Below are 23360 nucleotides of genomic sequence, written 5' to 3'. Positions count from 1 at the left end.
AATATGCTTAATCTAACCATGATGTAACTCTGCTATACTTTAAACAACCAATAATGAAGTTATTGCCTCCGACATGTTGTTTTTTTACGGTTTTTGAAGTTTTGTGTGTTAATTTTTTTTATAAGCTCATAGGAACTTGGCATGCGGAACATGCTAATTGTAATAATGGTATCAAAGCAACACATGCAGCGGACTTTATATAGCGATGAGTTCACCAGGCGTGTGCTGCATGTTTTACACCCGGGTTTCACAATTTTGACGAACACAAAAGTAAAGCTAACTGAATTATTATCTCGTACAGATACTGGTCCATTATAAATAAGAAGATGCAATATGAGTGCTATCGAGACATCTATCCAACAAAGTCACAGTGTAAAAATACATTTGTCTGCAACACCGTCGCACTGCCTTTGAAAAATTAGCGGGGAAAAATATTAACGTTACGTTCCGAAACGTCATAATTTTTGGCGCAATTTGTGTGAATTTGTGAAACAATATAATATTACTCGATTTTTCTCAAAAACGAGTATGGTGACAAATATTTTTCAAAACGTTATGTCGTTCCATTTTTTTCAAAGAATAACATAAATTACTTTGGTCAAATCAACACCGTTAGAAATATTTAAAAAATCTAAAATGTACATTTCAAATGTCCACTTCTTGTCGTTTTAGGGGGTAACCATGACCTTTTGGACTTAATTTGAGTAAGAATTAATTCTTTAAATGGTAAAGTTAGATTTTTCTAACCATCTTGAACTATGTTGCCTCAATTTAAACCCCTTTATATAAGTATATGTTGATTAAAAAATCATATTTATTATTTTTAAATAAAAAACGTTTGTTTCTTCAAAATTGCAAAAATGTTCAATTTTCAGCAGTATTTTTTGCAAAAACGAAAATATTTTTTTGGGCAAAATGTTATTCTCTGTCGATTGAAAAATGAAATATCTTAATATCTTTACGTGAAAAAATTCTAACCGTCAAAAATAAACTGTTGGATATGCCCTTAATGTCTGGGTAAGCCAACGCAATCGTCTGTCATCTGATATAATGACAGGGGAAGGGGGCTACAATGGTTTAGTTTTTTCCAAATTTTTACTTAAGGTGGTACCTACATGTAACTTTACAGGGAGATAACTCTGTAAAGTTAGCTAAACGTTTTTATTACGTTGTGTTGTTAAGGAAATATTAAGCTTCTCACTGATCAAAATTGGTGTTTTTCATATTGCTATATAACCAGTGTATTTTTTCTGACTAAACGATTGGTTCAAAATTTTTGATTTTTTTATATTTTTGTTTAAGGGTCAAAGTAAATACATTGTCCAAATTTTTTGAAAATTAAATGAGCCAAATTAATTTTAGTTAAAGTGTTGGGTACCACCTTAAATGGAGAGTTGTCTCTTTGTCATTCATGCATTCCTAATCTTCTTAAATCTATTATCTTAATTAAGTTATTGTTTTCATTAAACAGAAAAATTGATTCAAAGACTAATTCTTGGATTTGATTTTTTAACATCGGAGAGGGAATATTGGTGAAGAAAAGTATGATGGTGGCATATATTTAGTCCTGACTTGTGTAATAAATGCATATGAGTAATCAGGTTTGCCTGATAATTGAAATAATTCCCACATTAACTACCTTGATTAGACTTCATGTACGCATGTTTACAGGACATGGCTGCATATTTTAACATTCACAGCAACTTATAAATGTTTGTTAATAAAGTTTATTTACGCACACGAGAAACTGACAAAGACATGCATGTACTGCCTATCACATGCCTGTGAAGGTAAACATCTGGCACAGCAAACACATAGTAATTATTATAAGATAACCCTACATATGTTTTACATGTATGCTAGTTGTAATTTGTCGTCTATGTTTTACAGATATTTGGATTCTGTCAAAAGACTTCGCTTAGCTATGACATCAGATGTCCAAAACAGTCTGAGTGGACTATTGCGGCAACAGAAAAATGCGGCAAAGTTTTAGAATATTTTTGTCTCTTGGATGATAATGTCAACATTTATACAGAATCGTGTAAAAGAAATCCAGATTTAACTCGTGACATAACTTGGATAGAAGGTATAGAATCATATTCAGTGTGGTCCTGGCCATTGATTGACGACCTAAATTATCCCATTGACTGGGACAGATTAGGTGATGTTTGTCGGTAACAACCACTGCTCACTATGTACTTGTTAAAGACACTAAATCTGTTGGGTCACCAAAGGTTCTCAACACCTAAATAAAGCAATTCAAAAAACGAATCCGGAATAATACAATGTGTTGATTTATATCAATAATATAAATCAAAACATAAAGGTTATTCCTGAATAATTTTTCGAATTCTTTTATTATTAGAGGCGTTAAAAACCTTTAGTGACCCCACAGTTTAAATTCTATAATAAGTAAGAAATGAGCAATGGTCGTTACAGACAAACGTTCACCTAATCTGTCCCAGTCAATGGGATAATTTAGATCGTCAATCAATGGCCAGGACCACACTGTTTTGAATATGATTCTATTTATAGTAAACTTTTTAGGCCATTGGTTTTTCCGGGCAAACATTTTTTTTTAAGAATTTCATGTCAGTTTACAAAGAGTTAAATGCCGTCGACAAATCAATACATTGCGTAGTGCAACACAGTAGATCATCGGCTTTCACTAACTTGTTAATGCACAGTTAGGTTCTTAAGAAAGGATTCCAACAAAATGAAGAAAAAAAACCAAACAATTAAGTATCATTTCTACGACATTCTGATAGAAATCCTTACATAAAACCGACAACTAACATTAAATACATTAAATGTTCTGTTCTTAAGTATATATATATTTCTGAATGATCAGTGAACAACATCCGATACTACTTATTAGGCATCCGAATCATGCTTAAAATACATGGCGATTAAACTATGTACTTATTATTAAGGTTCGTATAAGGTTATGCACATGATATCTATATGCTGAGTACTTCTATTGTTTGTTGAACGTCCTTGGTGACGATCTACTGAGATAAGTTTTATTCATGTTTCAAACCCCACCAAAGTTTGCGCCGAGGAATGTCTGCAATTAATTTGACCTCTTTGACTAAATCAATTCGCGTATCGAGTGAAACTGGTGATGAGCTAGTCAAATATAATTGAGAATGGAAATGGAGAATGTGTAAAAAAAGACAACAACCCAAGAAAAAAGCAGAACATTGATAATGTCTCTTCTCGCCTGGTATAATTTGTTATTCTATACCGATAACATTTCCCTTTTTAAAAAGTAGTAAACGACAGTGATAAAAGAAAAATAAACATTACATGCACATTGTAACAGAAATAAGTCAGAGTACATTAAAATTGTCTCCTTTAACCTCCGATGAATTTTCATGATAATCAAGATGTTATTTAATGAAATACATTGTAGCTACATGTAAATATCGAATAAAACCGTCGACAAACTTAACTCTAAAAGCAAGTGACTCGGTGATCTGCACCTTTCTATGTTAACCAAATTAATGACCGTAAATTTCATTTTAAAGGTAAAAAATGTGTAATCAGAGGAAACCGCAACGAAAAAGATTGTTCTACCAATAGATACCAACCTTTCAAATTTCGGACAGATGGACTAAGTGATTGTGTTTTCAAAAAATCAAACTGCACAGACGAAGGATTAATCATGTATACAGATGGGTCAACAACAAAAGATACACAGTGTAGATGCGACCATTCTAAAGGCTTTGCCTTTCTTTCAAAACCTAAACATGGCTGTTATTGTATTCCTTCCCAGGAGGATTGCTCGTGCTATCAGAAAGAATGTCAAAGAGGATTTAAACTTTCTCTGAGTAAGTACAAAACATGAAATGTAATTTCTCTTTGTTTCACAGCTTACTAGTATATTTTCACTATTTAGGTGTATTTTTCTATGGAATGCATGTTTGAATTTGTTGAACTGTAACACTTGAATAGCGTGTTAGGAATCTTCCATCATTTGTAGAACAAAATGTTGTGTCCAACTCCTTTGTGGTGAGCTCGCTGTAGCATGCTTACCACAATAATGATAATTAATTGTTCAAACCAGTGCCTCAAATTACATTCTCTGTATAACATTATGAGTGAAAATTAAAATAAGTACAAATTAGTTCGTGCAAGAATCAAACTACATGTATGGTAAGTCAAAGGTAACTGCGGCATGAACTATGTAGAATCAGCCTGTGCATTATCCATTGGAGTAGGATGTCTTAGTTTCAATATAACTGTATAATGTACTAGTTACAAGAATAATCTACAATATATGTATTAATAGAATCATGATTATAATATTAATGAATGGGTGTTTTTTTTAATGGCCCTGTTACATGTCCAAGGTCTATAATAATGGTCGAGAAAGTTGTTAATGGCCCGAGGCAACGCAGAGGGCCATTACAGACATCCGAGGCCAGCATTACTGACCAATGACATATAACAGGGCCATTATAAAAACACTAACTTCTTTTAAAATACATTTATTAACCAACTGAACAATAGTGTATGTGCTGCTGCTATTTTGATGTACTCTCTACTCTTTAAATGACAGTTTAGTTTGAAAAAAATAATTTGTACTTTACCATAATAAAGCTTATAATATATCACATATTTAAGATATTAAGGGGTTAGACCTTGGTCAAGGGAGATAACTCTTTAATTCAGTAATGCGTTTGTAAAAGTCAAGTTTTATTAATGTATTTTAAGCATTTACCTGAAACAGATTGAAAATAATCTATGTATCCTAGAAGCTTAGAACGTATTTATGAAAATGGCTGACACAAACGTACTGATGATTTTAAGAGTTATTTCCCTTAACCAAGGTCTACCACCTTAAGTTGACAGAAGATTTGTGTTGAAAAACAGGATGAACAGTGATCCGTTTTGAAAATCGGCGGCCATGTTCAATTTATTATATTTGATATTAACACTGTTTTTTTCTGTAATTGCCCTGTTTTACTGTAATTGCCCTGTTTTTCTTTAATTGCGCTGTTTTTCTGTAACGACCCTGATTTTCTGTAATGGAACTGTACTGCCCAGTTTGTCGGTATTAAAAGCCCAGTTAGGGTTTTTAATAAACAGTCATTTTTGGCAATAATTTACTTTGTTGACTAATAAAGCACAATAAATAAAGATGATCGTTGATCATCTCAAAGAGATTAATTTTCTCGGTTGAGCCGGTACAGTACTGATATATGACAATACGGATATTGTGTAAATGAAATTTGCTGTAAAAAAAATATTGGAAACTTTCAACCCTTACGCATAGCTCTGATTCTTAATCCGAATTTGATCGTTTTTATTTTATTTTAAATTAACTCTTTGAATTCTGTATTGGGGTTTTGATTTTTTAAATATGTATTGCCTATAAGCTAGAACATCCCTTTTTGATGTATTAGTTTATGTTTTGTCGAAATAGGAATCTGGTGCAGTATTGTATATGTACCGTTAATGTTGATACCGTTTTGCAAGTTTAAGAAACACTTAGGCCTCTAATAACTACGTTTCTAGATATACACATGATGCATAGTAATATACTATTCATAATAAAGACTTGTTTTTTTATAGACTACACTTGTATATCTGTTGACAGCCAGGATGATCAAAAAGCGTGTTCCAGCTTTAACACAAGGTATAACAATAATTCACATCTGCAATCATGTTATCATGTAAAATTAATCGTTTCGGGAAAGTAAATTGCAGATTCTGCCTTAACTGCTTCTTAATAAAAAAAAATATATAAAAAAAAATAATAAAGAGATGTGGAATGATTCCAATGGGACAACTATTCATCAATGTCTAATTAACGTAGATGTACAATGTAGGCAATCATTGGTCACCTAACACGCTTCAGTAATGATTAAAAACCCATACTGTAGTCAAATATGAAACGCCCTTACGACATAAAATGTAGCTCAGTTAGAACATTCAATAGCTAATTCGTGGTTACTGTCCCATTTAAACAAAATTGAATTGTCTTAATCTATAATATTATCGTAAAGTTTAATATCAAAATTGCTAAGTACTAGTCAAAAGACGTGAGACGTTAAGCACGATATTGGTACCAATTCCACTTTGCTATAGACTAGCATAAAAATCAATACGTAGGCTGGTCATTTTGGTAAAAATATAGTGATTTCTTATTGAATTCATTACATTAGAATTAAAATTTAAAAAAAAGGACCCGAAATTAAAAATACCAAGAATTATAAAACTTAGTACTGTTACAACTTTTTTTTCGCAAAAACGTAATGTCCAAGTTTCATTGTGTGTGCAAAAGATCAGAGTTCCGTTTCTCTCCGACGGTATTTTTTCTTCGATCATCGTAAAACTGAACAAGAATATTGTTATAGTTATTCGCGTGTTAAACTAAAATCAATATTGCTGAAACCATAATCCGGAGAATGTTATTTTGGTAAACGGTCTGAAAAATGTCCAAGCATATGCAAGGTAAGTATATTTCGGGTTTGCGCATTTATTCCGTGAAATTGAAAAAGCTGAGAGGAAAAATATTTGTAATATTTTGAAAGTTTTTTTACTTTTCTCCTAGTATATGATATTGTTTGCCGGAAGCCATGCGTAAAGTTTCAATTGCAATGACTTCAAAAGGTATAGCCATCTTGTCCCAACGAAACAAACGTTGTCTTTTCTATAACATTGAGGTTTTAACCAGATATCTATCATATAAGCATAGTTAGATCATAGAAAATAAAACTTAGCGGTAAAGTTTGTTTCTGTTTTTCTTTTTGAATACAAAATGAGAAAATTTAAAACATGAATCCCGAATGTTAAACTTCCTTACTATTTTGCTAAAGATAGCTTCGGGAAATGAGAAAATATATCGGTAGGAAACTGTAACGGGAAGAAATGCAACAACAGAAGTATAATGTATAAATGTATAAATATTCCAAAAATAGGAGAATTTGAATTCAAAATTTAATTAATATTAAAAATAAATCTGTGTAAATTTGGAAAGTAAGCTTTAGGTATCGGATTCATTAATGCGAACTGCTGCAGATTTTTTTTTTATCAATTATAACTTGGAAAAGCTGACAACTCCTGAATGTTCATTCAAAACATTTCTATACCACCACTTTGAGTTTTATTTGTTAAACTAAGCATTTTTTTCAGACAAACTGAAATCGCTACCAAATTCACAACCGTAAATTGACCTCATCAATAGCATGCTGGACCGCCTGACAGTATCTATGAAATTTATATTTTGAGGAACATCTTTAAACGCCAAGTACATGTAGTACCAACATCGTGCGCAACGTCTTAACGTTAAATATACGATAATCAAACATTGACAATGTAATGCTCTTTTATAGTGTATACGTAGAAGGCAGCAGGGTAACATTTAGTTTAATTGATGAGCTGGATACGGCTAAATATGGTATGGTCATTTTCAGTATTTTAGTATTGGAAAGATATAATATTATTCATTTATAATTATTTATGTGTATAACAGTATAATAAAAATTAACTCTAAAATTATCTTAAAAAACTTATTTACAGATCATTGATTAATACTGGTTCACAGAGTCAAAACTTGAATCAAACAACGAAAACAGATCTGAGATTCCTTCCAGAAAAATCATTTTATTTTTTGTTTGGTAACTATGAACTTTCAAACTGTATTACGAAAAAACACTACTTACAAAAACTTGGCGAACCTAACAAATATTATGATATCAACAGTTAATTGTGCATTCATTTTTTTGCTGTTGTCATATTGTGTATTCTATATATGAATCCTTGCCTTACTTACATACAATGTATGTTTTTATTTATAATAAATTATAAAAAAAAACCAAGCATTTATCCATAGTTAAAGTTTCTGGTCCAGGTAGTTTTTGATGAAGTTGAAGTCCAATCATGTTGAAACTTAGTATACATGACCCCTGTGATATCATCTTTCTCATTTAAATACCACAGTAGAGTTCTTGCCCCCAATTTCACGTTCCACCATACATGTGGGGCATCCGTGTACTATGGACACATTCTTGTTTTGTCTTTGTAAATACTTACTTTTACAGATAAATCTCTTTTTGGTATTTATTTATCAATTTGACATGTGACGGTACTAATACATCCCGTCATTGTGGTAGTACATTGTACGGTATTTTTTTGTATTCTTGACTTTTGTTTTTGCTAGTTGCTTTGTCTTGACACATTTTTTGTTTTTCTTTGTTGAAATATTTGTTTGCTTTTATAGTTATTGAGATTATAACACAATGTTGACAGCTATACACCATTTTGACAACTTTACCTATTTTGTCTGGTTGTTTTATTTACACATCGTTGTAATTAAATAATAGAATTGTATGAAACTGTCATATAAGTGAGATGTTAAGATTACTGTAAGACTAGGTTTAATCCACCGTTTTTTACATAAGAAAACATGTCTTTACGCGGCAAGCCGGGAATATGTCAGTTGTTATGAATTAGTTATAGAGCCTTTTATTCTACCATTCGATTATAGACTTTCTGTTTTTAATTTTGCCTCGGAGTTCGATGTTTTTGTTATTTATTTTTTTAGCATGTTAAACATGATTATTTTTACACATTTTTTTTATATTAAATTTACAAATTTTAGTATGTCTGGTTTTATTATCGTGCAAATATTATTCCAACTGCTTGGAACGTTTGAAAGATTACCATCATAATGATTTCTAATTGCAGGTAATATAAAGAATACTGTAAGATATGTTGGAACAATAGTGGTGGCTCTAATCATAATTGGACACATCGGTATTTATTTTTTTAATTACTCTACAAAGGAATATCTTCTTTAGATTTTGATTATTTAATATATATTTATATAAGTATATCATCTTTTTCTATCTTAGCTGATTTGCAATCAGTATTAAACGTACGAACATCTCAATACGGAAGCTTACATAAAACGAAAACACTAGTTCACAGAAGCAGTGTATCTGTATTTAATAGCAGTTGTTGACAACTTGAATCAAAGGAGTAGCAGTTTTACAAAATTGTAAAAATATGATTTTTTTTAATTATTTATTGGATAGTAAAATGCTTCTGTTACATAAATATGGTCTGTTTTTGACAATACAATGCACATATATCGGGTACTAGCACCACTAAGTCATGCTAAATTACTGAATTCTTCACAATTCGAGCATTTTAGTTAAATTTTTAATTAGACGGTTTCCGTGTAAAACGAAAGTGGCCGCATTCGTGTTCATCCTAAATATTGGATTGAAAGTTGTATTTGATGATAATACATAACACATATAAAGGTTGAGGATGAACACGGATGCGGCCACTTTCATTTTTGACAATAAACATCTGAAAAGTCTGACATTTTCCGGCATATTTGGTAGATTTGTCATATTTGAGCTTGAATCGGATCGTTTTTTATCACTAAATTACTAGTATTTAAAATCTTTCACATAAACTAATTGAATCAAATGAAATAGACACTTAAGTGTTTAAAAGGGGGTCAAAATCTTTCGTCAGATGAACCTGAAATTTGAGGGCAAAATCGGCCTTTACCGGACCTACCCCTTTTAACAAAAGATAAAATTACAGTATAAAGTACTTGTTATTTCACTTGTGTAAGTTTTTATACTCATTGGCTATTACCAAAATAGTATGCTATTCTTATTCTTATAGATGAAAATCCTTCACGTAGACCAAACGTAAGGAAAAGAATACTCAAACGGTCAAAATGTATTTGCAAAATCCATGAAGGCTTGAATACTACTAAGCTCGATACTAGAATTCGATTAAAGACATTTTTTTTTATTACTCTTGAGTAAATGGTCTATTTCCTAGACCATCCAAAAACTAGTAAGACAATTTAACTTCGAAATGAATCTTTTTAAAACATTATGTTTACATTCCCATATGTGACCAGACATGTTATTAATTGGACCTTATCTGCTCCGAGCTTAAGTCACTTCATAAACTGGACATTTTTTGTCAGATTGATTACTGTAGATATTTGAAATGATTATACTTCAAGTTAAAATGTCATATTTTGATTGGTGTATACAAGGGTGTTAATTTACTCTATCACAAGGCTGAGCGGGTGATTATTAATTTGACTATCACCTTTTCGTCTAGACCAATAAAAAATCAATAATTTAAAGGACAATGAATTGAATTTAAATATAGGTATTAAAGACAGTGCTTATTATCTACGTTTTGGCTCAGATTCTATTATTTGACAGTCAAATTAAAAAAAATAAAACATCTTGCTTCACTTCTGTTGCTTTTTCTAATACCCGCAACGTTGTTATCTACGTGACGTCATATACAATACTTCTAAATAAAATTCATTTGGTAAAGGCAAAAATGATAGGACATTTAGTATAATAAATCAAATAACACATACATGTAGCTGAGAGGATGATAGAGCGATTGGTACCCATCGGAAAAGCATTGCCAACTTTGGCTTCGCCGCGGTTGACAATGTTTTCTTGGGGTAACAATCTGCTCTACCACCCTCTCAGCTATGTGTTATTTATTTTATGTTCTTGTTTTCTATATGATTATTTATATGTTTGACTCTCACTCTGGTATCTTTCGTACCTCTTTTATATATCATATTAAAATTGATATGTTATGACGCGTCTTTGAAAATACGAAAAACGAATTTGGTTGCACTGTCAAATGACCAACGTACTCACTGTCAAAAGCAGGTTTGTCCAAATGTTTTTTTTTTCGAAGCAGATCCGTCAATCATTTCGTTCCGGAACAGTCATTACTTAGTACTTCTCTCGGAAATATATGTTCAAACAATTGGCAGAAGAAAAAAAATAGTTCGATGTAAACTTTCCCCTTTTTACTGTTTTGCAGGTCTGATTGTATTACTGTTACTGTTTGTATTTGGTGAGTAATATTAAAACATACGTGGAATTGATGCTACTGTCATAGAGGTGAGAGGTTTAAGCTGGGGTCACACATTCACGATTTTTACTACCGTTCTTGACCGGACCATTCCCGAATAAAATTTATTAAAAGTCTGATCAAGATCCTGTGAATCGTGGATGGAAATTCAAACTTAAATTAAAATCCGTAAAAAAAAATAATTGATCACGACAACAATAAGATAGTGTTCAGGAAGCACCGATATTCAACCGTTTCTAAGCGAATTAGTCCCTATAATCCCGTTCTAAATCCGCTTCTAATCCGATTTGTATTTTTCGCCAGGTAAAATTCGACCGAGTCTGTCACGACTGCGTCCCGACTCTACCGAATGTAATCCGACTGAGATCAGACAGTGACCAGACAGTGAACCGATGTTGACGGAAGTTATCCGTTCGAAAACTGTCGGCATATTCAGGATGATCAGGTACTGTCGGAACGTAATCCTATCACGGTCCGCTCTATCGCATTGCAAACGGCTTTGTCTGGTCTCAATCGTATTGTATTCTGTAGTTGTCGGGACTCTGACGTGGGTATCATTGACGCATTTCGTATTAATAACGGGACTGTTTCGGAACGGTTTCGGCAAACAACGGTTCGCAATCGACTAGATCTGGATGCAATTTGGACTCAATCGGCAGAAAAACAGCTATGAAAAATTACTCCAGATCATTCCCGGTCCACAGGACACCGTCCAGAATACACAAGACATTGTTCGGGATTCGATCCGATACAGCAGAATCTGTCACGACATAGCCACGAATGTAATCCGACTAGACAAAATCGGCTGAGTTGCCCCGAATGTTACGGGACGCACCTAACTGTCGGGATGCTTTGCCGAACTATTCGGACCCTTCCCGATCCGTAGGAATATGTTACGAACTAAAACGAATGCGTTCAGACAATGATAGGACATTCCAGATAATTGAGGATACTAATCCGACTTTTTCACTTTTCGTGTCGTATTGCTGTCTGATCTCAAACGGGAGCAATAATCGGCAATGTGTGAACCCCGCATTAACTCTGTAAGACTACGTTCAATCCACCATTTCCCACATATGAAAATATCTGTACCAAGTCAGAAATATGACAGTTGTTATCCATTCGTTTGATATGTTTTGTCAATTTAATTTTGCCATTTGATTAGGAACTTTAGGATTGAATTTTCCTCGGAGTCCAGTATTTTTTTAATTTTGCTTTTTGCTCTTATAATGACTCGAACCAATGCAGTTGGTAGATCAAATCACAAGTAAAACACACACATTCAAGTATAATGTACCTGAAGTTAGAAAGCATCAATGACATGTTAAGTCTGCACAGTAATGAGACGTTTGTAGACAAAAAGTCAGCTTACAGTGTCAAAATGACAACCATGATGCCCAAGTATTATCCAATATCCATTTATGAAAACGTATAACACACATATATATGTATATATAATTTAAAAGATACAATGACAATAAGATATATCAAGAATTACAACTGTAAAGTTGGTGACCATAGCTTTATATTGTTTGTTCCATTTCTGTGGCATATACATTTTTGTAGGTATGATATTCGTCGTTTATGTTATTAGCATACTTACCGCCATTTAGATCTGACAGTGTTTTCATAAGGTATTGCACTTGGACCATGTTTAATTCATTTGCCATAAAATAAAAGGCCCTTATAATCTGCGTTATCATTAAGATAAAGCATAACACTCGGTTGGCACTGACATACGTTTATTCTTGTTAACTACTTGGAAACTAAAACAACACTTTATATTGAACAGCCTTTTTCATTTAGTTTTGATATTTGTTATCATAGCATTGACAGTGAAATGTGTATTGATGATTTCTTTTAGAAAAACTACAAGTGACCATTGATATAAATGAAATTTATGCATCACCTGGACAGATGACAACATTAGAATTTCATCTAAAAAGTACAGTACCTGTGGAAAAAACAGAGAAAAAATTGCGGAAAGAGGAAGACGGCACTGAACTGATACTGTCGATAGGGTCTGGCGGGTCTCTCGTATATACATTTGATGATCCAGGTGTAGATGACACTGGAACATATACATGTATCGTATCGAACCGTATCGGAAAGGATACAGCAGTATTAAAGCTAGTTATCGGTATCATTTGTTTACTTGTATTATATGTAGCACATATGTTAACTTTTGTCACTAGACTATTGCAAAGTCCTCAACCAAACAAGACACACAACAAAATTAATGATGCTCTTTATCATACAACTTTATAGTGGTATAGTTCCAAATGAGAAGACGACTATAAGCGACCAAATTTAAATGATGCAATAAAATCAACTATATCTAACCGTGTGATTAAAACAATGAGCAAACCCTTTTCCGTAAAATAATCTCAAAAGGCCCAGAAATAACACAGCTGTAACAAGAAAAAAACTAGCGTCATGATTTATGATTTATGACAAAACAATAAACGAAAAGTAAACAAAACTACTGTGCTTGGATATGCATATACATATTGTGGCTTTGTGCATCATATTTGCGAAGGCTCACTAATTAACATAAAAGTAGTGTATTAACATATTAAAGCATACTGTTAAGATCCTTTTTTGAGAAAATTCATTTTTTATGGGTTATTCTAATACATCTTGTCAAAAATAATGGATCGTTGATTCCCAATAACAACACAATTATGCCAAAACTAGAATTCCTTTACAATATTTAATCAACATCATTCAGACAATATTGGTAGTTTTTTTGCACTGAAGTTACATTTTATATTTCATTTTAGAAAAACCAACAGTAAGCGTTGATAGTCATGAGATCTTTGCATCACAACATCAGCCGACACGATTAGAATTTTATCTGAAAAGTACCTTACCTGTGGAAAAAATATTACGAAAAGAGGAGGATGGCACTGAACTGATAATGTCATCCGGAACAGAAGGATGTCTTGTGTATATGTTTGATAAGCCAGTGGGAGATGACACTGGAACTTATACCTGTATCGTATCGAACCGTTTAGGCGAGGATAGAGCAGTTATAAAGCTTTTTGTTGGTGGTAATTATGCATTATAACTCAAGTTTATGTTTTGCACATATGTTGTACAATAGAAGAAAATTTCATCATCTGCCACACTTTAAAGTTTTGAAGCTGTCAGTTGTCGACTGTGTTAATGAAATTATGTTGCTGACAATTTATCATTGAACAATTGTTTTTCAATGATAATGAATTTCTTGCTCAATGTCAGTCGCGCTTCTTAAATATGTTGAATTAAAAATAAATTAAAAACGCTCGTCGTCGTCTTTTCGTCACGTTTCTGGCACCATGATTCCTTTTCTATTTCACTTAACACATTGTATCATATGTACATCCACAATAATTTCGTTTAATGCCCTGTTAAACGCCAGCGATTGGAAACGGGTAATGAGCAGATAAGAAGAAACGTCCATATACAGTCATGAAATATAACAAACACTTTGAAAAATACGACAAGAGAGATTATAGGAAATGCAGAAGACTAGATTATATATACATGTAAGAAGATGTGGTATTAGTGCCTATGAGACAACTCTCTATCCAAGTCAAAATTCTAAAGGTAAACAATTAAAGGTCAAAGTATACTTATGATACTCACCTACAAAAACAAAGAGTTTTCCCAACATGTACACTAATTGTATTACACCTTGCAGACAACAGCAGTTTATAGGGTGAACGAGAGTTATTCAATGTCATATAACTTTTCTTCTATAATTGTGACATAGACAGACCGGCTTTAAATATAGTTTCACTATAAGGATAGAGTTGAGGATAAAAATGCGTGAAGAGGAAAAAGAAAACTAGAGGCGCCAAGAAGCCTTGCTCAACAGATGCCTGGAATAATGCATCCCTTGTACTTTTGATTCACCTTTGCTTTAGGTTCAGAGATATAAGTTAACAACTGCATTTTCCCACTATGTTCTATTTTAAGCCATGTTTGCCATGGTTGGCAGGCCAAGTCATCTTACACATTTTTTTTAAACTAGATACCCTTATGCTGATTTTTGGTTGAATTGTCTCATTTTTTAAGGAAAATACTTTTTTTAAAAGATTAAAAATACTTACGAAAAATTGTAAAATTTGACTTTAAAGGGCAATTACTCTTTATGGGTTCCAATGACCACTTTTGCCCATGTTGACTTACTAGTAGATCTTAATTTGCTGAACATTTTTGCTGTAAACAGTTTTTCTCTAGCTATAATAATATTCTATATAATAACCAAAAACTGGCAAATTTCCTTAAAATTACCAATTCAGGGACAGCAACCCAACAACTGCTTGTCTGATTCGTCTGTAAATTTACTGGCAGATAGATCTTAACCTGATGAAGAGTATAATCCACTGTCTTTTTTGCTCTAAATGCTTTAGTTTCAGAGATTTAAGCCAAAAACTACATTTTACCGTTATGTTCTATTTTTAGTCATGTTGGTTGTCATACGTGGCCATCAGAAACATTTCTTTCAAACTAAATACCATAATAATGATTGTGATTAATATATAAAAAGAAGATGTGGTATGATTGCCAATGAGACAACTGTCCACAAGATACCAAAATGACACAGACATTAACAGCTATAGGTCACCGTACTGCCTTCAACAATGAGCAAAGCCAATACCGCATACCCCGCCACGTCCACTTTTATTTTTTGTCTATCTGATGATTTAAGCCTTTTTCAACTGATTTTTATAGTTCGTTCTTATGTTGTACTGTTATACCACTGTCCCAGGTTAGGGGGAGGGTTGGGATCCCTCTAGCATGTTTAACCTCGCCACATTATTTATGTATGTGCCTGTCCCAAGTCAGGAGCCTGTAATTCAGTGGTTGTCGTTTGTTTATGTGTTACATATTTGTTAACGAAAAACAAATATGTAACACATAAACAAACGACAACCACTGAATAACAGGCTCCTGACATGGGACAGACATATACATAAATAATGTGGCGGGGTTAAACATGATAGCGGGATCTCAACCCTCCCCTTACCTGGGACAGCTGTTAAACAGTACAACATCAGAAAGAACTATAAAAATCAGTTGAAAAAGGCTTAACTCATCAGATGGACAAAAATACAAGTGGACGTGGCCGGGTACTTATACATCTCGACACAAAAAGACACAATGAACAGATCTGAGAGCACTCGCAGTAATCTGACAGCTAGTTCAAAGCCACTAACAACTAATAAAAAAATCATGCATTCAAAATTAAACTATCAATCCGTACACACCCAACGTCCAATGGATTTAGTGTAAAGACGTTATAAACAGACAGAGAAAAACATGACCTTGTGATTACAAATATTAAGAAAATCTTGTTAACATTTACTATAAAGGACAATAACTTCTGAAGGGGTCAATTGACCATTTTGGTCATGCTGACTTATTTGTAGATCTTACTTTACTAAAAATTATTGCTGTTTACAGTTTACCTCTATCCTTAATAATATTCAACATAATAACCAAAAACTGCAAAATTTCCTTTAAGTTAACAATTAAGGGGCAACAACCCCAATACGGGTAGTCCGATTTGTCTGAAAGTGTCAGGGCTGATAGATCTTGTTAACAATTTTATTCCTGTCTGATTTGCTCTAAATGTTTTGGTTTCAGAGATATAAGCCAGAATCTACATTTTATGTTCTATGTTTAGCCATGGCGACCAATTTGGTTGTCAGGTCGGGTCATCGGTCATAATTTAAACTACATAACCCAATGCTGATTGTATCAAAGTGTGGTTAAATTTTTCTAAGTAGTTTCAGAGGAGTAATTTTTGTAAAGGTTAACAACGGACGACTAACTACGGACGCCAAAGGATGAGAAAACACCCTATGCCCTGTGGCCAAGGTGATCTAAAAAGGGGGTGATTTTATAGCATGTTGAATTTATTTGTTAACATCTACATATAACTGCTCATTTTTTTATAATTCAGAACGGCCAAACGTGTTTATACAAGACGAATCGTTGATCGCTAATGTAGGCGGAGATGTCTGTTTAATCTGTAACCTGGACAGTAAGCCTCAGGTTATCGACTTGACATGGTGGTTCAATGACGAAGTGATTTCATCAACAAATAATGAACATGGTGATAACAGGTTTCAAGCAGGAACCGTAGAATGTCCTTCTTTAACAATAACCAACATTACATGTACTGATAAGGGAAGTTACACCTGCTGTGCAAGAAATATCATCGGTACATGTACGAGTTCACCTATTGTATTATCCATAGAAGGTTTGTTTAAACTTATTATTATAATTAAGTTAAAATAATGGTTTATTAGAGTGTGTGAAACTATTTACAAGTTTATTTTTTGCTGCTTGTCTTACATGTTTCCTTACTTCTTAAACGTTTACATGATGTTTTATTTTCAAATTTTCCGATCTCAACCATCACTGAAGAGTCATTGTCTGTCAAAAAGCGCAACAGTAGTAGTTGCATTGGTAACATTCACTTTGTTGTTTACACAGGACAAAAATTAAATTTTAACACGTGGCAGGGTTTTCTTGTATATCAGACTATATGCTGGTCATTTAACATGTTAAACAAATAATTGTATTTTTGTGTTATGATGTTTTGGTAGTGTTATATAATGTTTTATAATCCTTGACACCATTTTACCGGGGCGGTTTATAGATGTTTCCGGACCATATGAGCATTTGGACCATACGCGTATGGGCATAACCATGTTGGTATATACTCATATGGTCCAACCGTACATGCATGCATATGGTCTTGATAATTAACACCTTTTACTGTAAATACTCATTGACTCTTCATAAGGTCTAGATGCCACGTCATTAAAATAGTTATTTTATTATATTTCAAGAATAATAAAGATTAATTGAATAAAACTAAGGAGTTTTACACAGTTAATTTCACTCACTATTTGTAAGTACAATAAGAAGATGTCAAAATCAAATGCGAAAAAAGAAAAAAAGAAGTTCTTTTACATGTACTTTATGTAACCATTGGTTGACAGGGCGTCTAGTGATTTACCACGTTTATTTTGTAAAGAAAATCCCATCACCGACAGGAACGATAGTTTTTTTTAAATTGTCGTTTGAATATGGTGTACTGCAGTCATGTGACGATATTGGAGCGCTAGAGCTTCTTAAAACACCATAGACACATCTGAATAGCCCTAGACCTCGGTATCACTATACGCAGTCGCAAGAATGCTAGCTTTTTACTCACAAGCAAAATTCGTAACTGAAAAGGATCGTGCATGACCAAGATGTGCACGTCCAAATGCAGGAAAAGTTATGGTACCGTGTGGAAGTAAATGACACCATAACCATGCAGGCACGAATGTAATTAGCGATAAAAACTAAAATCAACTGACTGTGGCATCTATATTTGATGTTTATGTAGCCTTTAATTATAAAATTAATATATTTATATGTAACCATCATTGTTTTTTTTTTTTATAAGATACAGTTTATTGTATTATTGAAACGTTTCTAATGCACATTTGTAAACATACCTACATGGTTCAGATACTCATATGGTTCAACCCGTAAATAACCAAACGCATTAGTATACGCATATGGCCATATGCGTTACGTATGGTACAAATACTAATCCGTTAACCTCAAGAGTAGCATTATTATGTGTTTATTTTTATAGCTTTAACAATTCTATCAAACAGATGTGTTATTGTAATTTTCAAAAGGATAACACAAATTGTATCTCCAATCACTAACAGTTTTGTCATTACTTAAACAAACTTTGTATGAAAGAATGTTCGCTTTGAAACTTAGATCTGTATAAAATATCAGGTCTTATATACGTCTGGCGTATATACTAAATTTAGTCCTGGTATCTATGATGAGTTTATTTATAGGCATTTAAAAAAAATGTATGCATTGATATTGCATATCTATCATGAGACATGACAATTTTTTCGAGAAATAGTACAAAACAAATAGTTAAAGTTTTGCTGGGATGCTCTTTATACCATCGTTTGACCTTTTTTCCATTGTTTTTGTTGTAACCTTTATGTATATTTTAACCTTTATCTATGAAATTTAAAATGTGCTTCATTTTATTCTTAGATGACACCTCAAATGAGATAGAAGATCATAATGGTATATACTATTTATTATAAACCAATGACTCAAAATGCATATAAATTCTCAATTTATTACTATTCCATGTGTCTGAGAACTATTCATCAATACAGGTCTAATGTTGCATAAAACAGGTCTAATTCAGATTCAAACTGGTCAAATACTGCCTGTTATTTTGTCAAAACACCAGAATTTCCTCAAGTGAAATATCTGTATACGTTGAAATTTAAAGGAATGAACCGCTTTTAAAAACTGGTTTTTCATATCATACCTGACTAGAAGTAGATGGGTATATCAACCCATTGATGAGACATGATGAAGTAGGTCCTGCAATTGCCTAAGTGCCATTAGATAACTTCAAAGTATTTATCCTGTAATCAGTACTACCAAATTCATATTTTTCTCAGTCAGCGAATGGTTGTAATTATTATGTACATAATATGTTAGTGACCTAATACGAAATATATGGGGTCAGTAAATTCCGTATGGGGTGAAAGTGTATATATCGTATAAGGCCACTAGCACACTATATGATTTGTTTATTTGTGTCTATGAGTTTAGATATAACGCAATTTAACAATAATATTTTGTGTTTCCTCATAAGGAATGTTTTGAAAGATTTGGTGATTTTATGCATTAAAGATTTTGAATATTTAAAAATGTTATACTTTTTATTATTATTATTAGTCGAAAACCAAGCATGCATACCAGTATCCATGTCACCTGTGTATGTTGGATGTGCAACAGACGGGAGTGTCACAGAATGTAAGTAAAATTTTTATGCTGTACTGACGTTATTTAACATCTTCATAACGTGCTATTGTATTCTTTTATTTGTCATTTGAGTATTACTTAAACTGTTTAGTCTGTTATCATTGATATCCATCTGATGTGACTTTGTTTTTATACATCCCGTAATGTGATATTGTTCTATGATAATTGTCGTATTCTTGTCTTTCATTTTTGATAATGTGCTTTATATAGATATAGGAAGATGTGGTGTGAGTGCCAATGAGACAACTCTCCATCCAAATAACAATTTAAATATTAAACCATTATAGGTTAAAGTACGGCCTTCAACACGGAGCCTTGGCTCACACCGAACAACAAGCTATAAAGGGCCCCAAAATTACTAGTGTAAAACCATTCAAACGGGAAAACCAACGGTCTAATCTATATAAACAAAACGAGAAACGAGAAACACGTATATATTACATAAACAAACGACAACTACTGTACATCAGATTCCTGACTTAGGACAGGTGCAAACATTTGCAGCGGGATTAAACGTTTTAATGGGCCCAAACTTTATATGACTGTTTATGTTGCTCCGTCATTGTGTTATTGTGCTATGGTATTTGTGTATTCTTGTCTATAGTTTTTGCAAATATGCTTTGTCTATTAACATCATTATCAATTTAATGATTTTTTTTTGCGACTTTCATACAAGTGAGAGGATTAGCTAGCTGTGAAACCAGGTTTAATCCCCTATTTCCTACACAAGAACATGCCTGTAAAATGTGTAACAAGTCAGGAATATGACAGTTGTTATCAATTCGTTTGATATGTTTGAGCTTTTGATTTTGCTACTGTATTTCCTTTTTGAATTTTCATCGGAGTTCGTCATTTTGCTGGGAAGAGGATTGCGAGAATATCCAAAATTGCAAATACCACGACATTAAGGAGTATTCTAGTCATATTTAACAGGCAGTGATGAAAGACAGGCAAATTTGTTTAAAATGAGGATAACAAAGTGCGAAAGATACAGTGGGTACCACCAAATCAAAATCTTGAAATTTAGCATGTTAAATTGGACATTTTGTGTTTTTATTTAGTCATGACCTTGATGGAGTCGATAGTCCGTCAGCAACCAGATTTGATTGGTTCACATTGGGTTTTTTTACTTTGGTAACCAGGAATTGACCTACATATGATTTGTTTTTATATGTTATGGTATCTTTTTTTCTTGAATTTTTGAATTCTGCCGCGTGGTTCTTACCTCGGGTGATGTGAATGTTGCTGCTGTTTGATCAAACCAGCTTTCAATTGTGTTGGCCTTGAGTATCACTGAAGATGCAATAATTCAGAAAAGCACATTTTATAAATACTAAGTACCATTTTATGTTAATAAAAATACTGTTACAAAATTTATTCCACTTTTCGACAGACTACTCCGCATAATAAAAGCAGCCTTGTCCTAAATGTGATATCACATAGAATATTGTTTATTAGCTTAAAAGAATTCGGTGCGTGTGCGTGTCATTTGCCTATAAAAAAAATGGGTTAAGGAACTAAACATAGTTTGAAGTCAATACGACAAATCTTTAAATTGTAGTATGACAAGTTTTCAATGCTACTATCGCTATTTCGTTTGTTAATTTAATTTGTTGTGCGCAACAATTAATTTATATTGTGTTTTGTTCTTTAGCTTCATGTGCACACAGATTTGCGCAAGTTGTATTGGAGAAATTTGAGGTGAAGGTAGCCAGACAAAAAAGCAAGGAATTTATAGGTAATAAATATAACATGCTTATTTCTCAATGATTTCGACTTTCTTGTTATTTTCGATATATCATTTTATGCTCGTAATTGGAAAATATTTGGTAGAACTTTTAAAAAAATGACAAATTTTAAGAAAGACAATTATTTATCATTTCAAACAAAAGATTATTAAGATCTGTAGCAAAGGAAATATTTAAGGCATTGTATTAACAAATGTATTGCCTTCCTAAACCCAGTTTCTTATCTTTATACTCGTAATTGGAAAATATTTGGTAGAACTTTTAAATAAATGACAAATTTCAAGAAAGACAGTTTCTTTCTTTATCCCTTACAGTTGATTGACCAAGAAGACGAAAATTTATTATTTTTCTTCTTTTTTTTCATTTTCATTATGCTTTTAGAGGAAGAATTGAGGGTGGTTGTAATTGGAAAAACAGGTGCTGGAAAAAGTGCAACTTGCAACATGATCGTAGGAAAAGATGACACATTCAAATCTGGTCCTAGTATGGCTAGCGTTACTACAGAGACACAGCATGAACGTGTAGATGTGTACGGCAGAAAAGTTCTGTTGATAGATACTCCTGGGTTTTTGACACGAATTCAGAAGACGATAAAACTGAAAGGGAAATTAAAAAATGCATCGGCATCGGAGCTCCAGGATTGCATGCTATATTATTTGTTATGCGACTAGACAGGTTTACACCAGAAGATAAAAATACTATAGACACATTTTTAAAATATTTTGGAAAAAGTGAGATGGAGGCTCATGTAATCATTGTGTTTACACGTGGTGATGAACTTGGGAATATGGATCTTGAAGTTTTTCTTAGCAAAGCGCCACAGGAATTACAAGTGTTTATGAATCGTTGTGACAAGCGTCGGGTAATATTTAATAATAAATTACCGATGGAACAAAGATTTTCTCAGGTTCATGGCCTCATCAATTTAATAGCTAAATTCAGGCTTGAGAAGGAAATGACGTACTATACTGACGATTTATTTAAGGCTGCAGAGAGAAGCATGCAGATCAGAGAAGACGAAATTCGAAACAAACTCAAGGATGACATGGACAAGTTAGTAAAGGAAAAAGAAGAAATGTTTGAAAGGGAATTTGCAAATCGGGAAGCATTATTAGACAATTTGGAAACTGATAAAGAAAAAATTGAAGGGAACAGAAAGGGCTTACAAGAATTTAAATGTAAACAACTAGAAGAACTGACAAAATTTAAAAACATGTGTGAAGAAATAATAAGAAAAGTTCGTCAACAAGCAAGACAAAATATTATTGAGGAGGATGAGGAGCAGTGACAATTGATTACAGATCCGTTTATGAATTTAAGGACATCAGGCAGTCAATGTGTTATACATTTGTATTATATGATATTGCGCAGGACTTTCTCACCGGAATCTAATGTCTTTTACACTTTAAGTGTAACAAAATAGAGGCGAAAGATTCTTCATGGTACTACATCTGTCGATATCTATATTTTGACACTGCACAAGGTCATGTTTTTCTGTTAATGAAGTTTTGACACAAAATTATCTGCATGTTGATGTGTACTTAATAATTGTAAATTTAAACTTAGACACTACTAAATGATTTTTGTATTATTTCTTTTTTGCTTTAAATCATTTACTGTGAGTACTCTCTGATTTTTACTTTTTTGTGGGATGTATGATAACGTTGCCATGTCCGATCTGTGTTTTGGATGTTTTTTTTCAGATTTGTATTGATCTGATGAGGTAAGTCCTTTTCAACTGAGCGTTATACATGTTATACATGTAATTTTTATGTTGCACTGTCCTAGGTAAGAGGAGGATTTAGCGTAAGCAAACAGGTTTATTTACGCTACATTCTATATGTGACTATC

The 23360-nt window shown here is 32.8% G+C and overlaps 3 protein-coding genes across 3 annotated transcripts in view; all 3 read left to right on the top strand.

Annotated features, from left to right (window-relative positions):
- Nucleotides 1-17187, top strand: part of LOC134697727 (titin-like) — a 37692-nt gene extending 20505 nt beyond the window's left edge. The window contains exons 2-9 of the mRNA XM_063560011.1: nt 1891-2086; nt 3531-3833; nt 5581-5644; nt 7531-7628; nt 10843-10875; nt 12758-13033; nt 13677-13946; nt 16850-17187. Of these exons, the coding sequence (XP_063416081.1) occupies nt 1891-2086; nt 3531-3833; nt 5581-5644; nt 7531-7628; nt 10843-10875; nt 12758-13033; nt 13677-13946; nt 16850-17187 (1578 nt within the window). The remainder of the gene's footprint in view (nt 1-1890; nt 2087-3530; nt 3834-5580; nt 5645-7530; nt 7629-10842; nt 10876-12757; nt 13034-13676; nt 13947-16849) is intronic.
- A 1320-nt stretch (nt 17188-18507) lies between these two features.
- Nucleotides 18508-23069, top strand: LOC134696447 (GTPase IMAP family member 6-like). The gene is made up of 4 exons (XM_063558262.1): nt 18508-19005; nt 19675-19752; nt 21416-21499; nt 21891-23069. Exons 1-4 carry the CDS (start codon nt 18939-18941, stop codon nt 22178-22180), a joined length of 519 nt encoding a protein of 172 aa, XP_063414332.1. The 5' UTR covers nt 18508-18938; the 3' UTR covers nt 22181-23069.
- On the top strand, nt 22246-22797 carry LOC134697726 (GTPase IMAP family member 9-like). Its single transcript, XM_063560010.1, has one exon. It carries the CDS (start codon nt 22246-22248, stop codon nt 22795-22797), a length of 552 nt encoding a protein of 183 aa, XP_063416080.1.
- Nucleotides 23070-23360: the final 291 nt, after the last annotated feature.

Source organism: Mytilus trossulus, chromosome 14 (assembly GCF_036588685.1).
Source record: "Mytilus trossulus isolate FHL-02 chromosome 14, PNRI_Mtr1.1.1.hap1, whole genome shotgun sequence".
Taxonomy (NCBI): domain Eukaryota; kingdom Metazoa; phylum Mollusca; class Bivalvia; order Mytilida; family Mytilidae; genus Mytilus; species Mytilus trossulus.
This window is presented reverse-complemented; position numbering and strand designations above follow the sequence as displayed.